General features: G+C 51.0%; 2 protein-coding genes across 9 annotated transcripts in view; both read right to left on the minus strand.

The window, feature by feature from the left end:
- Window positions 1-124: 124 nt before the first annotated feature.
- Window positions 125-23840, minus strand: LOC115843168 (oxaloacetate tautomerase FAHD2A, mitochondrial). Of its 7 annotated transcripts, XM_060309724.1 has the most exons (9): window positions 23702-23840; window positions 22947-23080; window positions 7021-7271; window positions 5377-5593; window positions 2191-2250; window positions 1831-1993; window positions 671-779; window positions 471-558; window positions 125-349 (listed from the first exon to the last, which is right to left on the minus strand). In XM_060309724.1, the coding sequence occupies exons 2-9, from the start codon at window positions 22986-22988 to the stop codon at window positions 287-289; spliced, it is 993 nt and encodes a 330-aa protein (XP_060165707.1). In that variant the 5' UTR covers window positions 22989-23080; window positions 23702-23840; the 3' UTR covers window positions 125-286. The 7 variants fall into 7 exon arrangements, 6 of the variants coding, with proteins under 6 accessions (XP_060165707.1, XP_060165705.1, XP_060165704.1 ...); XM_060309722.2 differs by lacking the exons at window positions 22947-23080; window positions 23702-23840 and adding an exon at window positions 11732-15235; XM_060309721.2 differs by lacking the exons at window positions 22947-23080; window positions 23702-23840 and adding an exon at window positions 11732-11905 and having other exon boundaries at window positions 471-538.
- Window positions 23206-25578, minus strand: part of KCNIP3 (potassium voltage-gated channel interacting protein 3) — a 90327-nt gene continuing 87954 nt past the window's right edge. For both annotated transcript variants that reach the window (XM_060309725.1, XM_060309726.1), the window contains exon 9: window positions 23206-25261. In XM_060309725.1, the coding sequence (XP_060165708.1) occupies window positions 25214-25261 (48 nt within the window). In that variant the 3' untranslated portion in view covers window positions 23206-25213. The remainder of the gene's footprint in view (window positions 25262-25578) is intronic.

Genomic DNA, 25578 nt, shown 5'->3' on the forward strand with positions numbered 1-25578 from the left:
AGGACTGGATGAGTCCTCTTTTCCCAAGCTCAGCAGTGTCTTTCTTTTTGGTGTGACTGTGGGTATTTGCTCTTTCCTTCCCCACTGTGTGAGAATGCCCTATCTCACTCCTTGAAACAAATCCTAAAGGAAGCCAAAAAGAAGTTTATTGAGGAGGAGAGCACCATCTCCTCCCCGTCTACCTGGAAGAGGAGCTACTCGGGGGCTGGCACTGCGCCTCTTCCTGTGCTGGGCTCAGTGGGAACGGATGCCCCCACCTCAAGTCCACGGCCCGCGGTAGAGCCCGTCACACCACCTTGTTGACGATGACACCTAGTTCCTCGATCTCACACTGGACTTCATCGCCCTTCTGCAACAGAGTGGGCCGTGAGGCGGTCAGTCCTTTGGTGTGGCACATACACAGGCCTGGATTTCTCAAGTCTGAGCCCACCCTGCCAGGCCTTCTTCCTTTCCTCGTTTAGCCAACCTACCTTGAGAAAGACAGGAGGTTTTCTGAATACACCAACACCTGGGGGGGTCCCGGTCAGGATGACGTCCCCTGGGAAAAGAGTGACGAACCTAGGGCAAAAGGGCCAGGTGAGACCAGGGGCCGAGGTGGCTACAGCCTGCCATGGAGCACTCGGTTTAGCCTCCAGGTGGGTGTTGGGGGGCAGGGCTCCATCCCACTTACTGGGAGACCCAGGCTATTAGCTCTTCTGTCTTAAACACCATCTGGTTGGTGCTGCTACTCTGGACCACCTCCCCATTCACTCGGCAGCAGATCTTTAAGTTGTGTGGATCTGAAATGCAAAAACACCACTTTGGGGTTCTCCCTTCTTTCCCTCAAACCCCTCCCAATCAGCTAGAAAATGAAAGCACAAGGAGACCTTGTGACTCGCCAGGTGAGAGGGTTGTGTGCTGGACTCCCTGTGCTTGGTCCTGGCACTCCCTACCCTGGAACTGTGTGTGGACACTGGCTGCCTCAGGCCTCCCTGTATCCACCACAGAGCAGAGTGCCTGCCAGTGGTCCCTTGGGTGGGTTAAGGAGGGGATGTTCCAGACTCTCAAGGAGCAGAGAAAAATGGCTGTTTCTGCCTTAAGAAACAGATGTCTACCCACAGCAGAGGCTGACTTGGCACAAGCAGGAGTAGTGAAGACTCCTGCACCTGAAGGCTTACCTGTAATACTGTCCCGAGTAGACAGTACTTTTAACTTTTCGGTGTTTTACACATTCACAAACACCCCCCCCCCCCCCCCCCCCCAGGGATCACCATTTAACTTCTCTGATGACTGACTGCACGGGGTGGCATAAGGCTGAACTGCATGGACGTGGCCCTACCCAGATGGCTGTGGTCTGTCCTCTTAAGCACCGTCTCTCTTCCTGGCTCTCACAGGACCTCACTCAGCCACCGTGTAGGCAGGCAGCAGCAGCTACAAGCAGCAAGGGCACAGTGAAGGTGCAGGGGGCTCTGGAACAGCCGTTCTCTGTGATGCTCAAAGGGCAGCTCTGCTGCTTTCCAACTTAAAGACTCTCCCAGATGGTGGCAGCTAGAGGAAGCCTGACCCACCCATCCTGAGAGAACTGCTTCGTTATTCACTTCATGAATGCAGATTCACCACCTCTGCAACTGCAGCTCTCTATGGGGTGAGGGGACAGGGGGAGGCCCAGTGGAGAACTCATGGCCCACGTTGAGAGATTTGCTCTAATATAAGCAATCAACGAAAGGGCAGCCGGGGATAGGGGCCCGCGTGGAGCCATGCCCCTCACTCCCACTTCCCGGAAAGCTGCTTTCTCTTCACTGATGTATCTAAGAGCAACAGGAGTCACCCAGTGGGCTGTCAGAGACCTACCTGCTACACTGTCCTTGGTCACCAAGGCAGGGCCCAGGGGGCAGAAGGTGTCAAAGGTTTTTCCCAGCAGCCACTGCTTTCCATTGCGTCTCATTTGCCAGTCACGAGCAGTCACGTCATGTGCCACAGTGAAGCCAGCCACATGGGCCATGGCATCTGCGGCCTATGGGGGGCAGGGGGTTTGGCCAGATTGGAGGTTAAATCATGAGGACACCAACCCCTGTAACAAAGGATCTCAAAGCCTTGGTCCCACGTTAGTGGCCAGAGGTGGTGGATGAGAGGCAAGGCAGGGTCAGGAGCAGGTAGATGCCAACCGCCTCCCAATGCCAGGGACAGATGGCACTGCCCTTTCCACCTCACCTTGATGTGCTTGCCTTTCTTTCCAATGACCACAGCCAGCTCCACCTCCCAGTCCACCTCCTGTAGAGCGGGAAAGGAGCAGTGAGTTGCTGGGCTCTGGGCCCCGCTCCTCTGCCGAGGGGCTACACACTGCCTCGGGGCCAGGGCCTCTTAACGGTGGGGTTGGCTGCCGGCCCCCATTTGTAAGACCTCGAGCCAGAGTGGAGTGAACAGTAGGGGAGGTATCACGTGCAGACCCATCAACTGGGCAGTGGCAGGCAGCACCCCCAGAGGCAGGCAGAGCTCTCCGAGCGACTGCAGAAGAGCAGCCTTTGTCCGGGGAGGGAGTTTAAGAGTCACTCTTGATACTTCCAGAAAAGGATGAATACCAAGTAACAGCAGCTAACCCTACTGTGTGCCAGGCACTACTCTAAATGCTTTAATGCACGAACTCAAATAATAACAAGAAAAAGATCGACATGCCAAAATAAATGTGGGCCAAAGGCTTGAATAAGCAAGTCACAAAAAGAAATACACATGGCCACAAAAAGGAAAACATGCTCAGCCCTTTCCATAAACCACAAAGTGCCCTATAAAATAGATAACAATTTAGCCTTTCAAACTGACTGCTCTTTAACAGTGACAACCAGAAACACAAAAAAGAACTGGGTTCCTTGGGGAAATGGCTAATTCCAAGTCTGAGACAGAGTACAAGATGAGCCTGCAATAGCTTGGCCACAGCAAGGAAGTACTCAGAAAGTGATATAGATGGGGGCCATCTTGAAGGCCCTCCCTGGCCAAATTAAGACCCTTTGAGTATCAAAAAGAATGTAAATGATGGACTATGACATATTGAATAAAACTAAAAATCAGGAATTTACAGTGATACTAAAGGGACATGGGTTAAAAAAAAAAAAAAAAAAAGGAGGGAAGCAGTGTTTCTTCAGAGTACCAGCTAATAAAAGTGCACAGACAGAAAAAATCACCTTTTTCTAACGCTTACTGCAATAATGGATTCAGGTAAGGATGACCAGATGATCCCTGGATGAAAAATTGTGAGGCAATAAGATAGTCACATGGTTTCAATGTCTACCCTGCAGATTGTTTACTAATTACCACAGTGAAATGTACCTTTACAATGGAGAGGTCACGTGAGCATCAAGTAAACTAAGGGATCAAACTTTAGGGCCCGACAAGAGTCTCCCAGTGGGATGCAACACAAGTACACACCTGTTGCTACAGACTGAATGTTTGTGTCCCACCTCCCCCCACCCCCCAATTCATATACTGAAACCTAACCCCCAAGGTGATGGTATTAGGAGGTGAGACCGTTGAGAGGTGATTAGGTCATGAGGGTAGAGCCTCCATGAAGAGGATTAGTGCCCTTACAAAAAGAGATCCCAGAGAGCTCCCTTCTACCACGTGAGGACACAGTGAAGAGACAGTCGTCTATGGACCAGGAAGTGGGCCCTCACCAGGCACCAAATCTGTTGGCACCTTGATCTTGGACTTCCTCGACTCCAGACTGTGAGAATTAAATGCCTTGTTTATAAGCCATCCATCCATCCATTCTGTATTTTGTAATAGCAGCCTGAACAGGTTAAGAGACCTATGTAGAACTTGACAAAAATGTTTAACCTGAATCTAATCATGAAGAACCAACCAGACAAATCCAGAGTGTGAGACATGCTATGAGACAACTTGCCTGGTTTCTTCAAAAAGTGTCATTAAAGATAAAAAAGGGCAGGGGGAAAAAATTGCTTGAGATCAGGGGTCGGCAAGCTATGGCCCACAGACCAAATCCTTGCTTGTTTGCTGTCTGTTACTGTAGACAAAATTTTCCTGGAACACAGCCATATTCATTCATTCACGTATCAGCTATGCAGCTTTCATATTTCACAATGGCAAAGCTGAACTGTTGCAAAAGAAACTATTTGGCACTCAAAGCCTAATACTAACTGGCCCTTTGAGAAAAAGTCTGCGGATCCCTGTTCTAGATAAAAGGCACTAAAGAGACATAACCAAATACAATGTATGACCTTGACTGATCTTGGACCAAAACCAAAAACCAAAAAACAAACCAGGACCCAAATTGAAAGTCATCTTTGGGGGGGCGATTGGGAATATTCCCAATTGGACTGTATATTAGATATTACTCATGTTAACTTTCTTAGTTGTGATAATGGTATTATGGTCATGGACATTGTCCTTATTCTTAGGGGATGCATGTTGAAGTTTCTATGAGTGAACTGTCTTAATGTCTATAACTTACTTTCAAAGGTTCTTCCCACTCCCCCTCCAAAAAAAGTGTGTGTGTGCCCGTGGGACATGAGGGAAGGAGAGGAAGAGGGACAGGGGGAGGAAGAAGGAGGGAGAGGAAAAGCAGATACGGCAGAATGTTAACAGTGAATCCAGGTGAAGAGTCTGGGTAGTCACTGTACTTTTTTTCAACTTTCCTGTAATTTCCAAAATATTCCTAAACTAAAAATTTGAAAGTATTAGTAAGGGTACATACACTGCTGGTAGACATGTAAATTGCTTTTGCAACTTTTCTTAAGGTCACTTTGGCTGATTTTTGAAACCCTGCCTACACTCTGACAAAGACATTCAAATTCTAAGAGTTTGTTCAAAGGAAATAATCACACATTCATGGATGTGCAAAGTCTTTTCTATAAGGAGGTTCACTGCAACACTACTTATAAAAGCTAAAAACTGGAAACAACCTATCTAGCAATATGAGGACTACTGAATAAATTATGGCCATTGATACAATAGAAAACTAAGCAGTAACCTAAAAAATGTCAGGGGAGAATATTTAATGGCATGAAGAATGTTCTTGCTGGAGACTTAACTAAATGGTAGGCATATGTACAGTATAAATAGAAACAGGAACAGAAAAACACTGGGAAGATATACAGCAAAACATAAATGTTGCAAGCCCTGGGCAGTGGGAACATGGGTGACTTTTCTTTACGTTTATCTGTATTTTACTAATTTTCTATAATGCAAGTATATTACTTTTGTAATCAGGAAAAGATATAAATTAACTTCTCCCCCCCCACCCCCGAGAGCAGTCTTATTACTGTATAATCCCCTGGAGTTTCTGTTTAATGCACTAATGAGCAACAGATGGTTCCTTTAGGCTGGAGGCTGAGCACCTGTGTGATGGGCCCCAGTGACTCGGGGGCACAGTGGGGAGGCACCAACCTGACTCTCAGGAGGGAGGACGACCTCGTCGTAGGGCCCCACGATGGAGCTGGAAAACTTGCTGAAGATGATGGGCTCCTTGGGCACAGGCACGTTCTGCTCTTTGCAGTGGTCCACATAGTTCATGCCCACGCACACCACCTTGTCTGGCCGTGTAACTGGAGCCAGGAATGTCACTTCTGACCGTGGTAGGACTGGCAACTGGGCAGCCAGGGCTCTGCGGAGACCAGAGCAGGAGAGAGGGGCACTCTGGGGAGATCCTGCAGCAGCTACAAGTTTTTAAAATGTATTTTCTAGATCAACCATCAGAGTCAGCAGGAAAATCAAGCCCAGTTACTGTCCTTTGATATCAGAGCACTGTTTATATTTATCCAGTGTTGATTTCCTCTCCCCCATTAGGTAATACATGTCCATGTAAGAGAATTCAAAAGGTGCAAATGGGAATAATGGAAAGGTCTCTCTTCTACACCTTCTCCTAGTCACGCTGCTCCAGCCCTGGAGACAACCACTGTGTCCTACGTAGCTCTTCACAGCCACTCTATGTATACTCTTCTCCCATCTTTTTTTTTTTTTCTTGCGGTACGCGGGCCTCTCACTGTTGTGGCCTCTCCCGTTGCGGAGCACAGGCTCCAGACGCGCAGGCTCAGCGGCCATGGCTCACGGGCCCAGCTGCTCCGCGGCACATGGGATCTTCCCGGACTGGGGCACGAACCCGCGTCCCCTGCATCGGCAGGCGGACTCTCAACCACTGCACCACCAGGGAAGCCCTCCCATCTTTTTTTATGCAAATGATAGCACAATTATATATACCTTTTAAAAACATATATATTTTAGAGCTCTCACCATAACAGTATACAGCTTCCTCGTTTTCGTATGGCTGCCTATTACTGCACAGTAGAGATACACCCAATTTTCTAATGAGGGACACAGAAGTAGTTTCTCATCTTGCGAGAATATGAAAGTAGGGGAAAAATACTGTTACCAACACTGTATGCTGTCAAACATCTGTATTTTTTGTCAGTTAAATAGGTGAAAATGACACCTCAAAGTGGTTTTTTGTTTTGAGGGGTTTTTTGCCATACCAAGCGGCATGCGGGCTCTTAGTTCCCCGACCAGGGATCAAACCCTCGCCCCCTGCAGTGGAAGCGTGGAGTCTTAACCACTGGACCGCCAGGGAAGTCCCCTCAAAGTGGTTTTTAATTTACTGTTCATCAACACCTTTAGACCAGATTCCACAGGACTCCTGGCTTCAGGGAGGCCTCTACCTAATCTAGCCCAAACCCAAGAACCATCTTTAAGAACCTCTTTGCAGTCCTCTCTCCTAATGAGCTTTCCAAGATGCCTCTTAGGATCCCAGGTCCCAGCCCCTCAGGCAAGCAGGAACTTAATCTCCCAGGGAAGGCAGTGTGACAAAGTAGAATTCTGGCCCCACCACCAAGCGTGTGGCCTTCGGATGGTCAATCATCCTCCTCGGGCCTCGGTTTCCCCCTCTGTAAACTGAGGATGTTGTCATAAAAGATTTCTAAGGCTCTTCACTAAGGGAACAGGTGAGAAATGAAGGCTGGGGTGCAAAAGAGGAGGCGGGTGGGAGGAGGGAGGGGGAATGGGGCAGCTGCGGCAGGGCACTGCTGCCTGCTGACTTACCTCTTTGCCACTGAGAGAGCGGCCTCTCCCTGCCCCAGGAACTCTATCATCGTCTTGGGCAGTGTGGGGTCAAAGGCGCTGAGGTTGATGACACCTCCACCATTCCCTGACTCCAGGCCCAGATGAGGTCCCGTCAGGTGGGGTGCCCGGAACTGCACCAATCTCATGTCTCTGGAGGGTTGAAAGGGCCAACGCTGAGCCTGCAGCAGAGCCGTGAGCCACCTTCTTCTACCAGAGACCAGCATCGGAGCCTATGGAGAAAAAAGTGGGTCCTAGGGGATGGAGACAGTCCGAAGCCATCACTGGGGCTCCCAGAGCTCCTCAAGCTGCAGCCCAAGTCCTCTTGCCCCATGAGCCATTCTTGGCTCACCACATGGGAAGTGGTCCAGGTTTTCACTTATTTCACGTGTTTCAAATGAAACATTTCTAGAGAAGCAACTACTTCATGCCAGGCACTGAGCTAGGCCCCAGGGATTCCAGCCTTCCGTCAACCAGTGCTTTCTGAAAGCTTACACTGTAGCTGGCACCACTGGGGCACCGGGCAGACAATGCAGGTCAGACACACTCAGCCCTGCCATCCTGCCTGCAGGGGAGACTGATGTTAACAACGGATGCCGTTAAGTAGGATTCTGCAATTGGGACTGCTGCTGTGTAGATCAAGGGCCCTGTCTTTGTTTCTTGAGGAAGTGTGGGCTGGGCTAAGATGAGCAGGGCTAGGAATTAGTTAAGAGTGGAGCCCAGCGTGAGCAAGAGATCACAGGTGAAACTGGCTTCACAGCTGCCACAGGTAGTTTTTTAAATGCCAATTTGATCCTGTTACCCTCCTACTTAAAATGCTTTCCACTGCTCACATGACCAAGCCAGAACCCCTTCCAGGCTGTCCCAGCCTTTTAGGAGCAGCCCCCGCCTGCCTCTCCAGGCAGTAATTATTTAGTGGCTTCTGTGCTGGAGTACAGGCTGCCCTAGGAAAGAGGCTGCAGACAGAGGGCAGGGTCTACGCCTGACAGGCATCACGGGGCTGTCTCCCCTCTGGGTTCTGGGGCCACAACTGTCTCTTTTGCTGCCGAGTCCACAGTGCCTAGCACTGTGCCTGCCACACAGAAGGCTCTCAGCTACTCTCTGTTCAATGATCAAATGCCAGAAGCAGGGGCTTGACTTTTCACTACTTGGGAAAACTCGGTGATTGTCAGCCTCAGGAGGGGCAGCTGTGCCTTCCCTCCTAATACCACTTAGAAAGTATCAACAAGGCTCAGGTTCCATTTTGAGTTCTAGGCTCCACGCAAAGACAAACCCCATTCTCTTCTTTGGTTTCTGAGTCTGGCCTCCACCCCAACAGTCCCTCCTCTTCATGGTTCCTTGCCTTTAAAAGTAGCCTTTTAGGGATTCCCTGGTGGCACAGCGGTTAAGAATCCGCCTGCCAATGCAGGGGACACGGGTTCAAGCCCTGGTCCGGAAAGATCCCACATGCCGCGGAGCAACTAAGCCCGTGCGCCACAACTACTGAGCCTGCGCTCCAGGGCCTGCGGGCCACAACTACTGAGCCCACGTGCCATAACTACTGAAGCCCGCGCAGCTAGAGACAGTGCTCCACGACGAGAAGCCCGCGCACCGCAACGAAGAGTAGACCCTGCTCGCCACAACTAGAGAAAGCCCGCGTGCAGCCACGAAGACCCAGTGCAGCCAAAAATAAATAAACAAAATAAAAAATAAAAGTAGCCCTTTATGCTCAAGCACGTGGAGGTCATCCCAGACTCCTGGTTCTCTGATGATTCCATCTACCTTGTTCAGTTAAACACTCATTAGATCCAGGTCAATGATCTGATCGCTGTGCTGGCCGATGAGTTTAACCAGAAAACCAGGAGTTCTGAACCTCCCACCCTCCTGTCTTACACAAGCACCAACCATGCCACTGTCAGGGGCTGTTCAAGCTAAAATGTATGCACTTATACTCCACACACTAAGATTATTATCCCACTGCATGCCAGGTGTTACTTTGTTTTACCTACAATGGCTGATTTAATTCTCTTGACAGCTGTGGACGGTAGGGGCTGTTGGTCCCATTTCACAGATGAAAAAACTAAGGCTCGAAGAGGATAAGGGATCTGCCCAAGTTCCCAAGGACAGGAACGAACTGGGACTTGAATCCAAGTCCAGGTGAGGAGTTGGACACTTTAGCCCAGAGGTGGTGGTGAGAAGTAGGAACCTCCAACAGGAAATCTTCTGGAGGCCCAGCGACACCCTGCATGCCCCAGGGGAAACTGGATCTCCTGCTGGCTACTGCCTCAGGGATAAGGCTGTTCACCTGCTCTCCCAGATAACCGCAGGCCCCACTGACTGCCCTTCCCACATGACAGGCCCTTGCAGGTTCTCATTCCGCCCTCTAGCAATCCCCTCAGGCTGAGCGTCTCATTCTACAGAAGGGGCACTGAGGCTGAAGGAGGTGAAGTCACCTGCCGAGGTACCTGAAAGTGGCCCCGCTGCTCCTGCGGGAACCACTGTGCCGCAGAGCCTGAGCTCAATCCAACTCTGGACAGGTGTCCGTAAGCAAAGAGGCAGGGACATGGAGCTGCAACGGCGCAGGCGAGACAACGGTTTGCACCTGGGACCGCGTCCCACCATCCACTCGCCTGGGCCCCTGTGCCAGTCCCCCACTTCCCCTGTATGCCCAGCTCCATCCCCTACACTCAGTGGGCGCCCAAGAGGGCCCGCCAGCCCAGTCCGTGTGGTCGGAGCGGCCGGGCACCAGAGTCCAGTCCTGCCCTCAGCCGGAGGCCCGGAGGCCCGGTGCACCCCGCCGTCTGGCCTAAACCTAACCTACCTGGCGCCCTGTGCTGTCGGGATAGGACTCGCGGGCCAGACGCCAAGGTCACCGGGCGCCCGAGCACAGGTACTACGTCCCAGAGACCACAACCGGCCGGGACTTCTAACGCTGCGACACCGGGCGCCGCGCGGCTCCTCTAAATAAGGCGTCAGCAGAGGCGGGCGCTCCCTGGTGACGTCACGGGACAACGGCCAATAGCAGGGCGTCTAGTTCGGTGCCGGAAGCCAAGTCGCATAGTGGGCGGGCCCAGGGCCCGAGGGAGGGTAGTCTCTCTCGCGTTCCAGCAGGCCTGTGGGTTGCGGAACTGAAGCCGGCGAAGCCAGCCGGATGCCCCGGACGCCGCATGCCCGAAGGCACTCGCTTTCGGGGCGGCGTGCGCTTGCATGAACCCGAAAGGGGGTGCTTCTTGACATTTTGCGCCCTGGGCGCCTCGCTGGCCTCGCCCGCGTCGGGCCCAGCATCTGGGCCAGGCCCTGCTCTGATGGTTGAGCGAAATGCGTGGAGACCAAATTCTGGCGCGCTGGTTGACAAAGCCAGCCCTTTTTGTCTACTGATTGTGTCATATCAGAGAAGAGAGGAGTGATGATTGCACCGATATTACATATGGGGAACCTGCGGCCGGAAGTATTTTCCTTAAGACGGCATTCTTAAGCAAAATTACAGCCTTTCACAGCCCTGTCTTCTTACGCACTATATGGACTGTGCGCAGGGTAGTAGGAGGCATAACCTCCATCGTTAGAAAACAGCCATTCGAGTGGAGAGGTGGTTTAATTAAACAGTTACAATCCAGCTCTCCAGGCATAAAGACATACGAGGGGCCCTGGGCAAGAAGCCCAAGACTTAATCAAGGAGCAGATCATCAAGGGCTTTATTTGCCCCAGAAAGGAGTTTGAGCCTTATCTAAGCACACAGGAGGCCACTGGAAGGTCCTCACTGGGCGGGGTTGGGGGGGTGCTGTGGTCAGACTTGCACTTGAGAAGTTTTGCTCAAGGAAAGGTGTCTGGGTTAAGAGAGGTGCAGCTGAGAGCAGTGGTGGTTTGGTGTGCGGCAGAGATGGTGAAAGTCCAGAGATGTTTAGAAGGCAGAACTGATGGCCCTCAGTGATGACAGGAGGTGGGAGTAAGGTGGAAGGAGGTGCAAGGCCGACTCGTAGGTCTCTGGCCTGGTAGATGGCAGTGCCATTCATGGAGACGGGTTCTGGAGAGGCAGCAAGTCTGGGGGGAGGATGATGAGCTTAGTGTTGGATGGGTTGTATTTAGTGTGCCCATGGGACACTCAAGGGGACTCTGCAGGGTGGGCCATTGGAGACACGGATCTGGAGCTTCCGCTCTTGTCTGGCTTGAAGATAGAGGTCAGCATAGAGACATAAATGGAACCTGGGGTGTGAGTGTCATCGAGGGAACGTGCTAAAGAGAGCCTGGCGTAGTACTAGGCAGGAGACCTGGGCAGAAAGGGAACACAGATCTGCAGATGTTCCCCCTCGAGTATTCAGCAGAGTGGTGAGCAGTGCATGCCTGTGAGGCAACGACCTGAGACCAGGGAAAGATTCATCAGAAAGAATTAGAGGGAACAGTGTTAAGAGATTGACAGGGCCAGGAACAGTGCCTCTTCCCACTAGTCTGACTGGAAAGACACAGAGTTCACGGAATATCGAGTAGAGTACTCATAAAGATCTTGCCTCCGTAATGGGGAATAATGAACCCAGACTAAACAATGCTCCAGTCCTGCCTGACAAATCATAAAATCAAGACACAAAAGGATCAAACTTGTCTCCAAGTAACTTAAGTACATCACAGACCAAGCTCAATCATGTTTATAGAAAATTTAAAAAATATACCTAGCATCCAACAAGGTAAACTTCACGAGATCTGACATCTAATCAAAGATTACCCAGCTTGGGCTTCCCTGGTGGCGCAGTGGTTGAGAGTCTGCCTGCCTATGCAGGGGACACGAGTTCGTGCCTGGGTCCGGGAAGATCCCACATGCCGCGGAGCGGCTGGGCCCGTGAACCATGGCTGCTGAGCCTGCACATCCTGCGCGTCCGGAGCCTGTGCTCCGCAATGGGAGAGGCCACAGCAGTGAGAGGCCCGCGTACTGCAAAAAAAAAAAAAAAACAAGATTACCCAGCTTGGAAAGAAGCAGGAAAACATGACTCAGAATAGTAAAGCAATTTAATCCAACTCAAAACTGACAGATGTTAGGATTAACCGACAAGGACATTATAACAGTTTTTTATAACTGTACTCTGTGTGTTCAAATGTTAAGTAGAGGGACTTCCCCGGTGGTCCAGTGGTTAAAACTCCATGCTCCCAATGCAGGGGACCCAGGTTCGATCCCTGGTCAGGGAACTAGATCCCGCATGCCGCAACTAAAGATCCTGCATGCCTTAACAAAGATCCTGCATGTGCAAATAAGACCCGGCGCAGCCAAAATAAATATTAAAAAAAAAAAGTAGAGACAGGGGAGTTAAAAAAAAAAAAAGACCCAAACCAAACTTCTATTGATGTAAACTGCAATATCTGAGATGAAAAATACACTAGATGGATTAATGGTAGATTCAACACTGCAGAAGAAAAGGTTAGTGAATTTGGAAACATAGCTCTAGCTTTTGGGCTGGTACCTCTATCTTCTGATAATTTGCCGAAATGACCAACACAAAAGGAAAGAGGAGAGGCTCCGATAGATAAATGTTCTCTAGGCCTTTTAGAAGACATGGAGTTGTTCCTTTGGCCACATACATGTGAATCTACAAGAAAGGTGATGTTGACATCAAGGGGATTGGCACTACTCAAAAAGAAAAGCCCACCGCTGTTCCCACGGCAAAACTGGAAGAGTCTATGGTGTGTTCCCAACATGCTGCCAGCATTGTTGCAAACAAACAAGGGCAAGAATCTTGCCAAGAAAATTAATGTACATATTGAGCATGTTAAGCACTCTAGGAGCTGAGATAGCTTCCTGAAACATGTGAAGGAAAATGATCAGAAAAAAGAAGGCAGCCAGAGCAAAAGGTACTTGGGCTCAACTGAAACCCAGGCGGCTCCACCCGGAGAAATGCAGCCATTGGTTCTGCACCTGTGAGAACCGTGGAAAGGAGCCTGAGCTGTTGGAACCCATTCCCTATAAATTCTTGGCATAATAGGTATTAAAAAAAAAAAAATCTCCGGACTGTAAAAATGTTTCTCTTAATTGAGAAGTGTGGTGTCTCCTCCCCCAAAGAAGTGTTTCCAGCAAACTTTTTTCTTAAAAAAGGGAAAACATAGCACTAGGAAGTATCCCAAGTGAAATCGAGTACCATACGATTTAAACATGCTGAAAAGACCATCAGTGAGCTGTGGGGAAAATCCAAACCACTTAATACATGTGTAACTGTATTCCTAAAGTAGAGGAGAGGGAAGGGGAAACAGAAAAAAAATATATTTGAAGAAATAATGGCCAAGACTTTTCTAAACTTGATGAAAACTATAAACCCACTATCCAAGAATCTCAGTAACCCCCAAGCACAAAACACATGAGGAAAACTACACCATGGCATAGCATAATCAAGGTGTTCAATACTAGTGATGAAAAGGGAAAATCTTAAAATCAGCCAGAGGACGTCTGTATCCAGAATAATGGAGAAACACTTGTTCCTATTCCTCCTGCTAAGTACAGCTAAAAGCCTGTACGAGGCAAACATAAGACTCTGAAAAGGAGATGAGAAGGCAGACTGGCCTGGGGTCTGCACACCAGCAAGATGATGCAGCAGTGAGTTCTCTGGGTTCTTTTTTCTCATGTATCCAGACTTGGTCCTGAGGAAGCTGGCAGCCTGGAAAGGCCAGTGGGTGCAGACACAAAAAGCCCCAAGAAAATCCTGCTCTTGAGTCAAAGAACCAGGAAAGGGACCGCCTAGCAAAACAGAAAATTTAGACAATAACTGCTGTACTCCAGCCAGACGACGCAGAAAAAAACTGTGGTCCCATGCCCACCAGCAAGGCAGAGTAGGGAGCCTAGATTTTCACCCTTGCCAGGCTGTAATGCAGTGCCTCAACCCTTCCCCTATGTCAGAGTGGTGAGAGGGGTGGATCAGAGAAGGGAAAGTGGGGAGCCTGAACTGTCCTCCCTGCTGGGCAGTAGCAAGGTCACCCTCCACAGTGGGGGCCATGTGGGGAGCTGAAGCTCCCACCCTGCTGGGCAGTAACAAGGATCCTCTCCTCCCTGGGTGTCATGGAGGCTGACTTAATGAAAAGGAAAGGTAGCATATCAAAATTTGTGGGGCACAGCGAAGACAGTACTCAGAAGGAAATGTATAGCTCCAAATTCTTATTTTAGAAAAGAGGAAAATTCTCAAATCAATAAGCTTAGCTCCTCCTAGCTCCTAGAAAAAGAAGAGCAAAATAAACCCAAAGCAAGCAGAAAGAAGGAAATAATAAAGAGCAAAAAAATCGATGTAATAGAAACCAGAAATTAGTGGAGGAAATCAATGAAACACAAAGATGTTTCTTTGAAACGATCAATGAAATGACAAACTTCTACCAAGAATGACAAAGGAAAAAAGAAGAAAACACAAATTACCAATATCAGGAATGAAACAGGTGATATCACTATAGACCCTGAAGTCATCAAAAAGATACTAAGAGGCCACTATAAACAAGTATACACACATAAATTTGACAACCTCAGTGAAATTGACCAATTCCTTGAAATACAGTCTATCACAATTCACCCAATATGAAATAGATTATTTGAATAACACTATATCTATTAAGGAAATTTAAACCGTAGTTTAAAAACTCCTGAAAAAGAACTATCCAGTCCCAGATGATTTCACTGGAGAATCCTACCAAATATTTAAAAAATAAACACCAATTTCTACCTAATCTATTCCAGAAAATAGAAGAGCTAGGAACAATGCTTTAATTCATTTTATGAAGCTGGTATTACCCTGGTAACAAAAAACAAAGACAGTATTAAAAAAAAGACAACTACAGACCAATATCTCTCATAGATTCAAAACAAAGCATTAGCAAATATAATTCAGCAATATATAAAAATAATTCTCTACCATGACTAAGTGAGCTTTATTCCAAGAATGCAAGGCTAGTTCAATAATCTTGGTGAAAGTTTCATAGACGTTCACCAAAAACATAATATAAGAAAAAGATCGATGAAGGAGACTTAATCAAAATTAAAAGCTTCTGCTCTGCAAAAGGATGCTAAGAGTATGAAAGAACAAGCAACAAACTGGGAGAAAGGATTTGCAAACTACGTATCTGACAAAGAACTCATATCTAGGATATTATAAAGAACCATCAAAAATCAGCAGAGGGGCTTCCCTGGTGGCGCAGAGGTTGAGAGTCCGCCTGCAGATGCAGGGGACGCGGGTTCGTGCCCTGGTCCGGGAAGATCCCACATGCCGCGGAGCGGCTGGGCCCGTGAGCCATGGCCGCTGAGCCTGCGCATCCAGAGCCTGTGCTCCGCGACGGGAGAGGCCACAACAGTGAGAGGCCCGCATACCGCAAAAAAAAAAAATTATTCTGGATGTTTCTGTGAGGGTGTTTTTTGGATGAAATTGACATTTAAATCAGTGGACTCTGAGCGAAGCACATTGCCCTCCATAATGTGGGTGGGCCTTGCCCAATCAGTTGAATGCCTTAATAGAACAAAGACTGACCTCCTCCAGGCAAAAAGGAATTTTGCTGGCAGATGGCCCTTCAACTCAAGCTGCACCTCTTCCCAGAATCTCCAGCCTGCTAACCTACCCCATTAGAGTTTGGACATGCAAAGCCTTCACTATCACATAAGCCAATTTCTTAAATTTATCTATCTCTCTATCTATCTATCTACGTATGTTGGTTCTATTCTCTGGTGAACCCTGACTAATTCTCCGATCTTCCGTTCCCGTTCCATCCAAGTCCTTGACCATGAAGCCAAACCATTAGCAACTGATCATGAATCAATGACCAGTAGATTCAAACTTCTGCTAATCTACTGCTCCAGAAAATCAAATAGGCTGCCCAAGTTCTATCCACAGGGAGGATTTTTCTTTACCATTGACCTTCAGGGTCATCCTTGAATGAAATGGTCATGCTGCAGCTTATAACTTTTGGGAGGTATCAGCATCATATCATGCAGACCCATCTTTAAATTGTGCTTAGTCTTTTCATCCTCAGTAAACTGATCCTAAAGAATATCCCAGGAAGCCTCAGTCACGGGTTGAGGCAGAGGAGGCAGCGTGACTGGAGTTGGTTCAAAGGAACCTGAGCCACCTGCTCCTATAACTTAATTGTACCTCTCACACCTACTGAAGCTCAGCCTCTTCTCTACTGCTTCCACTGACGACAGATTGCTGCTGCACATCCAACCTTCTGGGTAGGGGGTCCGACAACACCCAGGTTGCTCCGGAAAGCTCAGGCCCCATGGCCACTTGATAGCCCATGGCTAGGTGTTCAGTCTCTATCAAAGCCCAAGAGCAAGCCAGAGCTGTTTCTCGAAAGGAGAGTAGATATCTCAGAAGAGGGTATGGACAGGTTCCACAGTCCTAGTGTCCGACGTGGTAACTTCCCACCCTGATTTGCCGTAAACACTGCAGCTATCAGATGACCCCTTCCCCAGCCACTGTCTGATTGCAAGTGCACAAGAGACCTTGAACCAGAATCACTATGGGATGTGATGATAGTCCACGACGGCTTTGCAGCGATAACAGCCCACATCAGCCCCCTGGGCTGGTTCCCTGCATCCACTCGGCCTCCTCCAATCTGGTGTCCAGTTTCTCTCAGAGGGGGATTTTCAAAACACTCATGTGACAGCACCCTTATCAGTGGCTTCCTGTTCTCAGGACCAGGCCGAAGCCTTCAGGGGAACTTGCCCCCTGCCTGCGTCTCCGTCCTGCTGCCCTCCCCGCTTCACCCGCTTTTGCGCCCACGATCCGGGCTCTGGCCTCATCAACCCAGCCCCTGATTCTGGGCGGGGCTGTCTCCCCACTCTTCCACCCCTTTACCTGACTCACTCCTACTCATCTGTCAATGAAAAAATAATCAGTTGATCTAAGAAAGAAATGGGAAATTTTATTTGAGCCAAATTGAGGACTATAACCCAGGAACAACAACTCAAAACAAAATGCATTTCCATTCTTCATACCCTCCTTCCACTGAAAACACGCCTCGCATTTTCCTTGCATATTGAAACGTTTCCCTGATTATTTTAGTAGCTTTATTACATATGTTATAATTCTTAACCTTAAAACCTTAACCTCTAGAGAAAACCAAGAAGTAATTGTGAACTGTTTGTCATATCAGGATTTCCTGATTGGCACTTATGAATGTATTTTATAACCTCTAGAAACATATACCTTCTCATAGAATTTTTCTTCAATGTGATACAAGAATTGGCGGGCTTTGGATTATTTCTGGAGCCAGACCTCTGGCCCTATAAAGACTAGATTTGTAAAACAAAGATAGTTGTTTTTTTTGTTTGTTTGTTTTTTTGCAGTACACGGGCCTCTCAATGTTGTGGCCTCTCCCGTTACCGGGGCACAAACCCATGTCCCCTGCATTGGCAGGCGGACTCTCCACCACTGCGCCAGCAGGGAAGCCCTGGATAGTTGTTTTTAATTCCTCAATGAATTGGGTGGCCTCCTCAACAATAGCAAAGGACTGACACACTCATTCACCTATGCTGGAATGTTTTACCTTCCCTCATTTAGCTTAAGGGAAAAGCCTCCTCTCCCTCAAAAAAGAATTCCTATCAGGCTCTAAACTTCAGCTATGGTCAGTTTATTCAGACCGGTGGCCTCTCATTTTGGTAATCCATTTACAAACACTTTTGTGGAGCCTCCCTGGGTTAAGAAGTTCTTTAAACAAACTGTGGCCCCTGGTTCGGCCTTTGATCTGAGGAAATTTGCCTACAGCCTCAGGTGGTTCCATTTCTAAAGGTAATGATTTAATAGGGTCTTCTGAGTGGAAAGGCAATTCAGACGGAAGATTGAGTACCCCAATAAAGGAAGACAGAGGGGAGCAGTAGAGCTTTAGGCACCTTTTATACCATTAATCTTCGATTAGCCTGTACAAGTCTTTCAGTGAGGCTAGTTGGGAATTTTGAGGCCTTTGGGGGCTTCTGCATACCAATTTCAAAAGGTACAATAATTTAAGATGAGAGCTCCCTAAAATTTCAGCCATTTAGATGTTTCTCCACTTCAAAGGATCCAAGGAGCTAGCCCTACAAATATTTTTCCTTGCTAACCTAATTTTAGAAAAGTGAAAAGCACTTACCACTGTTGTTTCCAGTAGACCCTGCAGGTGCAGATCCAGAACACTGCCGGCTTTAACTGTGCGCTCAAAATTGTTTTGGAGTGCCCAGAGAACCCCATCTTGGCCATTTTAGGGCCCGATTTCCTTTAGTTCCCAATTTAGTACTTGCAAGTATATATAAATCCAGCTGATATTCCCATAGGTGGCTGTTTGCATGGAAGCTGTCTGGCCTTTGAGGCCCAATTTCCCAGTATTAATTTTGCGGCCTAATTCAGATACGAGTTACGATCTGAACAACTTTCTGAGGACAGTGTGGTGGATTGCGTGTGTGCTGAGGAGTTACCCTTGGGTCAGTTGGACACTTACATGGCCTGGTTTCTCCCTGGTGCTGCCAGAGCTGCTCCAGGTCTTTGCTCAAACCTGCCAACCCCACCTTTAGCCGGAGTTAATGTCAACCTTTAAGTTAAAGGGTCCAGAGATAAGAAAGGAAGCTACAAACAAACCCCAGGTGGAACCAGCTGGGACCACAAGATGGTGATGAATCTGACCTCCAGCACACCCTGAGTCTCATTACATGTTGATTTCACTACTTTAGCAAATTAAATGACACACCTGGACCAAAAAAGGCTAAAAAGGGGGCGGAGAAAGCACTGCCCCTTCCCCAGTAGACTAATGCAGATGCCTTCCCATTATTAGCCTCCTCCCTCCTCCCTTTGCTTTATTTTTTTTAATTAAACCCCTCTCACCAGGTGGGCGAGAAGTTGATCTATGAACTTAGTTCCTGCTTCTCCAGTCTTTGGCCACTGAATGCAGCTTGTGCTGTGTCCATCTCAGCTTATTTGCCTACTTGAACCCTAAGGCAAAAAGAACCCTCCCCTGCAGAGGCAGAGAGCCTCGGCCAGGCTAGGGCCCGAGCAGGGTCCATAGGACTTCATTCAGTAAGAGTGTGACAGCCTAAAACCGTCAGGGGTGCTCGGAGCGCTAGGTTACCAGCCTCTGTCTCGCCGCCCAGACGAGCAGTATTTACTTAAGGTTTGACTGGGTCTCCCTTATTCTTCAGAGCTGAAAAATTCAGCCTCTCATTTCAGTAGCAAAAGTTTTGTTCAGACCATATACCAACTCATTTTGTTTTTCGATTTAAGCTCATTTTAACAAAAAACCACCTATATTTCCCTGGGCCTCTTACCCAAACCCCCTAGGTCCTGCCTAAGAAATGCACAGGTGCCCCTTAAGACTCCAAGTCTTAAGCGAAGCAGCTCAAAATTTTCAGGCTCATCACTCAAACAATGAGATCCGGATATGAGGAGAACTCCCCGGCACACCTGAGGAGTACCGAGAAGCCGGTGGGGCTCAATGGGCCATGCTGGTTCTGGTTCCGGGTAAACTCCAGGTGCCCTCTGGCAGGTGTCTCTGATATCCTGCCGGCTACGTCATGCATATCAATGAAAAACCTAGTCGATCTAAGAAAGAAATGAACATTTTTATTCGAGTCAAATGGAGGATTATAACCTGGGAACAGCATCTCAGAAAGCTCTGAGAACTGTTCCACTCATTAGAAGTCAACGCATAGTTCTATCAGTTTTTTGAGGCAGAGGGCTGGACATTAAATGACACATTATTGACAGTTTACACAGTCCAGACCTAAGCGTCATCGTGGCCCCTTACAAGATCAAGAAGGAATGTTATCTTTTAAGGAATAGTCTTGTTGGTGCTATGAGAATGCTGCTCAGGCCAGCTGAGGCGCCCCACACTGCCAGCCAGCACAGCTGTTTCAAAGAGATTTTGACCCTGGTGCCGTTGACAGCTGGCCCTTGACCCTGCAGGCTCAGGGCCTGAGACACCCACACCCCCGCCTCCCTCCTCCCCCACCAGGCTGTCGCCGTGGCGTCCTTCCCTATGACCTTCAGTGCAGCAGCCTTACTCATCAATCCCCTCCCCCTGTGCCACCCGTCTTGGGTGCCCGTCTTGTGGGGGGCTCCAGGGGGGAATGCTTGCAAGATGTCCACAGCCAGGCAGGGGAGACAGCGCCGGACGTGCCGGCCCCAGGCCCCCCTTCCTTCAGGGCCCGCTGGAGTCTGCCAAGCACATTCACCACCCCCAGCCTGACGTCAGTGGCCGTAGCAGTCGAGAATTTTTCAGCTGAAAGTACTAGTCAACCCAGTTTTAACTGGCTTCGGGGGGAGGGTGAATCCTATTAGTGACTCTTATGACTGAAGAGTCTATAGAGACTGGGGAGTGGGGGGTTGCTTAAGGTGCAGTTTGATTTTGAGCTCAAGGGCTGACCCCCACCCCACCCCAGTCTTGTTTTCTTCCTCTTCACCCCTCAGTCAGGCCATCTTCTGCACTGGCTGCATTCCCATGCCTCCTCACAGTGGCAAAACGGCAACAACAGCTCCAGGACTCACCCCTCAGCTTCAGATAGTGAGGAAGCAGCGTCTTTCCCCAGCATTCCCAGCACAGGTCTCCCTGGGCCTCATCAACTGCAATCAGGTTGGCTGCCCGCCCCCCAGCCAGCCACTGTGACTGGGGAGTAGGGGGGTGGGTAATGCACCAGTTGACTTGGGCCTGGTCTGGGAGGTCGGGTGGACCCCAGGACTGCACGGATAGACAGTGGAAGAGGGACCCTCGGGCGCTGCCAGGAGAAGAGGGAGGATGCTGCGGAGGCAGAAGACTGATGTCCAATCAGCTGACCTTCCTCATTGCCCCCATGGCGCCCACATCGGTGGGAGAGGAGCTCCCAAAGGCCTTTTCTTGCCAGGGGAATGGAGGAGGCCATGTCAGGCAGGGGGATGGGCAGACATAGATCCTGCAACCACAGGGGTTCAATAATGTGCAAAGCCAGCCAAGAAAGCTGGACAGAGGGAGCCCTGTGCCCGGGTCGCGGTGTCAGAGCAAAGACAGGTAGGGCTGGGGCAGGAGAGTTAGAGGGAAGGTGGGCTTTCCTGCTAGAGGAACAGACGGAACAAAAAGGCACAGCCCGGTTCTAAGGCTGGCGGCCCTTGGCAGTCGGGGCAGCTGTCAGGGGGCGATCTGTGGGTCGGATGGTTCCCCGGGCTGCTACCACCACCCAAGAAAGGGCCGTGATCAGATGCCTGCTCAGGAGGCCCTGAATCCTTTCCAGCGCCACACCGGGCCTTCCTGCCAGGCCCACTCCCATTACACGGTCCCTCCAGGACCTCGCGGCTCTGGCCAATGGCTAAGTAGTTTCTTCCAGTTGCCCTCATCTTGGCTGGCTCTGGTTCCAGCCCACAGACACTGCTCCCTGTGCAGATTGGGCCCTGACTCTACCCCGCTCTCTTCTTCAGTCTCTGAACCACAGAGCTCGCTCTGCAGGCAGCTAGAGTCTGCACATTCTCTGTTCAAAGTCCACGTGATTATAGCTGATCACATGAAACCGGAGCTGGCTGGCCTCTGGTGCTCCCCTAACCCGAAGGGCCAGGGCCCCTGTGAATTGGCGAGAGGGCTAGGAGGGGGCCCAGGACCCACTTTGGGTTGGCAACTGTGTCCAGCTCAGTGGACTCTGTGTGTGTGCCTGTGGAATCATTACTTGATATAATTTTCTGAGAGAAAACCAAGTGGAGAATGAGGCTGGAATATGAAAGTGTCTTTGAGGTCTTGAAAGAAATGACAAGTAGCTTCCCTTCCAGGTCGGTTTTGGGGGACGGTGTGTGTGTGGGGGGGCGACCCTAGGGCAAGAAATTGGTGACAAGGCTGGTGTGTGGTACCGTCGCCCCCTGGTGGTCAATGGGAAGCAAAGCACTTGGACCCAGAGGTTTTGCCTCCAGGGAACCTGAGGCCGTAAATTTTGTAACAAGGGCCTTCCTCCATAGGTCTTTGTGAGAATGAAGGGGTCAAGCCAGGCCCATGGGATGCTCAGCTCTTACTCCTGGCCCTGGGCAGGTCAGTGCGGCCACACACTGAGGGGTGGTGGGAGGGTGGGGTGTGTGGATAGCCTTAGCCAGCTGGCCCCCAAATGGGCCTTGGGGTTACCAGGGCAACTGCGGACCATCACAGATTCATTTGCAGCACCTGGAAACTCCTTCCGAAAGGTCTGTCCTTTCTCTGGTGGCTTATTGATACGAATCACCCTTCTACAGAGAGGCTAGGAAATCATCATCATCAATCATCAGAACGATCCTATCAGAGATGGTTCTTCTGCCCATTTTACAGATAAGGCAACTGAGGCTCAGCCAGGTAAAGACATGCTTAAGATGAGACAGGAAGCCCCACCGTGAAATGGGTGGCTCAGTGCTGACACCTGGCCTGGGGCCACCCGCCTGGGTCCAAGTCCTGGCTCCACTCTTCAACGGCTGAGGGGGCCCCAACATCTTTCAGCCCAGCTTTCCCGGCTGTGCCCAACAGGCTGTGGCCACGGCAAACGTCCTCAGCACAGTGGCCAGCCCGTGCAAACGCAGGACATCCCATCCCAGGCAGCAAGGTCAGGGCTCCCTTGCCTGGACTGTGCCAAGGCCCTGGGGCTCCGGTAGACTGGAGCCTTCGGTGTGTCTGGTGGTGGAAGGGGGCTCCCGCCATCTATCCTCCCGGTTACTGATGACACACCCATCAGCCGAACAGTGGAGGTGACGTCACATGGCCTGGGCGCTGGCCCTTGAAGCACTAGCAGACTCCTCAGAACCTCTGTCTCCCCATCCCTGAGTTGGGGAACCCCTTCCTCTCCTCCCCTCAGCTTCCTACTTCTTGCCCCTCCTCTAGCATAACCCTCACTGACCCAGGAAAGGAAGATGTCTTCAGGCAAATTCTGCTTCTGCCCTGTGACTTGCACCCTCCAGCCAAGGGGACACGCAGAAACGACTTCCTGGAACTGGCAAAGAAATGACTTGGGAACGAAATACAAGTGGCACCTCAAGGAGTCACCCTACCTCGTGGCTCTGTGTACAGGCTGCAGGGCTGGAGCTTCTCATAAATGCTTCCCAACCGCGGGCATCTCTTCTTCGCTCCGCCTTCACTGATAGCACACTGGGAACTTGAAATTGAGCGTGGAAATCGGCAAACGCTACAATTCGGGGAATGTTAAACATTTACCAGTGTGGCACTGGGCAGAGGCCATGCCTCATAGCGGGGATGGGAGGGGCTGGACCAAATTTCAGAGTCGGGATAAAGCCAACAAGAGTCCCTCTCCTTTGTCAAGTTTATTTTATTAAAATATACAGGACTGAATATTGGTGGGCGCTGAGAACAGGCACCACCCGCCTAGGCTGCTTCCAAGGGAGACACTTTCTGCCATGCAGACATGCAGCCAGTTTGCATCCCAGAGTGGGAGCCAGACCCCTCCTGGTTGGACGTACAGCCAGTCTGGCCCAAGGCCGGGGTGGGCAGGGCATGGTGGTGACCCTCTCCTTTGGCCTTGGCCCCTGAGAAGCAAAGCCACACCAGCTGGGAGGGCTGGGCTGAGGGGGTGGGGATGGGGATGGGGGAGAATATCCCTGAGCCGGGGAAAGCTGATGCCCTCCTGGAGGAGGGGAGAGGGAGCCCCCAGTCAGACTGGAGATGGGTGTCAGTGCAACTCCAAGGGGGAGGACCACCTGTGTGTGGGTACCAAGGGGCCCCTGCGGCCGAGCCAGGCCAACCTCCATGGCCTCCGCCACCCTGCCCTTCCTCTGAGGGCCCTGCTCACCCTAGGGCCAGGCCTGAGCAGAGATGGGGTGGCAGCCGATGGAATGTATGCTTTGGGAATGTTCCTGGGACGGTCCGTACTGCCTGGGACTGGGTTTCTTCCTGGGGCGGCCTGGGCAGGCGGGAGCAGCCTCTCTCTCTCTCTCTCCTGGAAGTTTCTGTTGACCTGCCACCCGGTCTCTGGCCCCTTGGCCCTCATTGCTGGCGCTGGCTTCAGGCTGACGCCGGCCTCCATCCTCAGAGCAGAACCCAGCCAAGCAGAATCCCCGGGGTTTGTGCTTTTGAACGTTGGTGAGCTGGGATGGGCGGGGGGTGGGCTTCAAGCCCGCCACTGCTCTGAGGCACAGAACTGACCCTCCACAGAACCCTGGGGCCACCTGATGGGGGCTGGTGGCACCCAGCCCTCAGCCCAGCAGGAGGACATGGGCTCCCCTCGTGGGCTGCGGCCTGAGCTGCTGGGGGCGTTTGTGCTTTTTGTATGGGGTTTGGGGTGAGTCTGTGTGGAAGCACGGCTACAAGGCTCCAGGACCGTAACCAGGAAGAGGGGGCTCATCCAGGCTGCTGGGCTCAGGGAGATGGGGGCCAACAGGAAAGAGGGAGGGAGAAGTCCCTTCCCAGGCCTGCTCTGCCCGCCCGGGCTTCCTGGGGGTCAGGCTCTGAGCCATGTGACCTCTTCCCAGGACCCACAATGACCTGGGTGCCTGAGGGGTGTGGGCAGGCCCCCTGCTGCATCCCCACGGAGCCAGCCTGGGGGAGGGGAGGTGGAGTTGGCAGACGGTTCCCCACCAAGAAACCCCCAGCTAGAAAGCCCCCTTCCTGGGGTGGAGGAGAACAGAGCCCACTGGTCCCTCACCACCGGGGCTCCCACCAGCTCAGTGGACCGGCTGGCGTCCTGGGACCCAGGGAAACATTTCCAAGAAGCAGCTGCCTCTATTACCACCTCTTTCCTAGTCTGAACTCCCTTGACCCCCAGCTGCCCCTCCGGGGTCCTGGGGTCAGAGCCATCCTGGAAGTGTAGTCAGTGGGCAGGGAGTGGCTTGGGGAACGAGAAGGCCAGAGCAGTCTTCGGAGCCTGGCCCGTGTGGTGGGAAAGGAGGGTGGCAGAAAGGAGGGGCGAGTGGGCTCCCACGGGAGCGGCCTTTGCTCTGGAGCCTGGACCCTCCTTGGCAGGGGAGGCAACACACAGCGGCCAGTGGCCTGAAGACATGGCTCTTTCAGCTGCCCACTCGGAGGCCTGGGAGGGGGCTGGTGGGAGCTGTGTGGCTCTCATCACCTGGACCCAGGTCCCAGCCAGACTCAGCCCCTCCCTAACCTTTGTCCCCCCGCACCTGCGAGCCCAGAGGAAGGATGTGCGTGTGCGTGTGTGTGTGTGTGTGTGTGTGTGTGTGTCTGCAGCAAACTATTCACTTTGTGCAAATATATTAGAAACAAATTTCTCCTGGAGGCTGCTCCTGGCATCTTTGGGGCAGAGGTGGTAACAGCCACTCAGGGACACCCCTCGCCCACAAGCGTCCTAGATGACGTTCTCGAACAGCTGCATGGAACTCATGATGTTCTCGTCCTGCATCGAGAGAGGACGAGAGGCCTGGTCAGCTCCGGGCTAGCAGGGCCCAAATCCAATGTCACTGTGAGCAGATTCTCGTCAGGGACCTGGAACCCTCCAGGGACTCTGCCTGTCTCACTGGGCGAAGGGGGAGCTGTCAGGCACAGCCTGTCTCCAACCCCAGGGCCTGATGGTCAGGCCGTCTGGAAGCTGTTAACTCACTGATGGACCAAGCCGTCCCACCCCCGGCTGAGCGCCCAGATGGAGGCCGGGGGCACCCGAGGGGCCGCCCGGGGGGTGAGGCCGACGGCCGAGGCCAGCGGAGGCCCGGCGTC

This window comes from Globicephala melas, chromosome 12 (assembly GCF_963455315.2).
Source record: "Globicephala melas chromosome 12, mGloMel1.2, whole genome shotgun sequence".
NCBI classification, from domain to species: Eukaryota; Metazoa; Chordata; class Mammalia; order Artiodactyla; family Delphinidae; genus Globicephala; species Globicephala melas.

Excerpts from the sequence above, each read along its gene's own strand:
- LOC115843168 (XM_060309722.2), bottom strand. The coding sequence starts at position 11,854 with ATGGTTCACGGGCCCAGCCGCTCCGCGGCATGTGGGATCTTCCCGGAC. Across the intron at positions 780-1,830 it reads GACCAAGGACAGTGTAGCAG|ATCCACACAACTTAAAGATC; the intron begins GTAGGTCTCTGA and ends TTTGCATTTCAG. Across the intron at positions 350-470 it reads AACCTCCTGTCTTTCTCAAG|AAGGGCGATGAAGTCCAGTG; the intron begins GTAGGTTGGCTA and ends ACTCTGTTGCAG.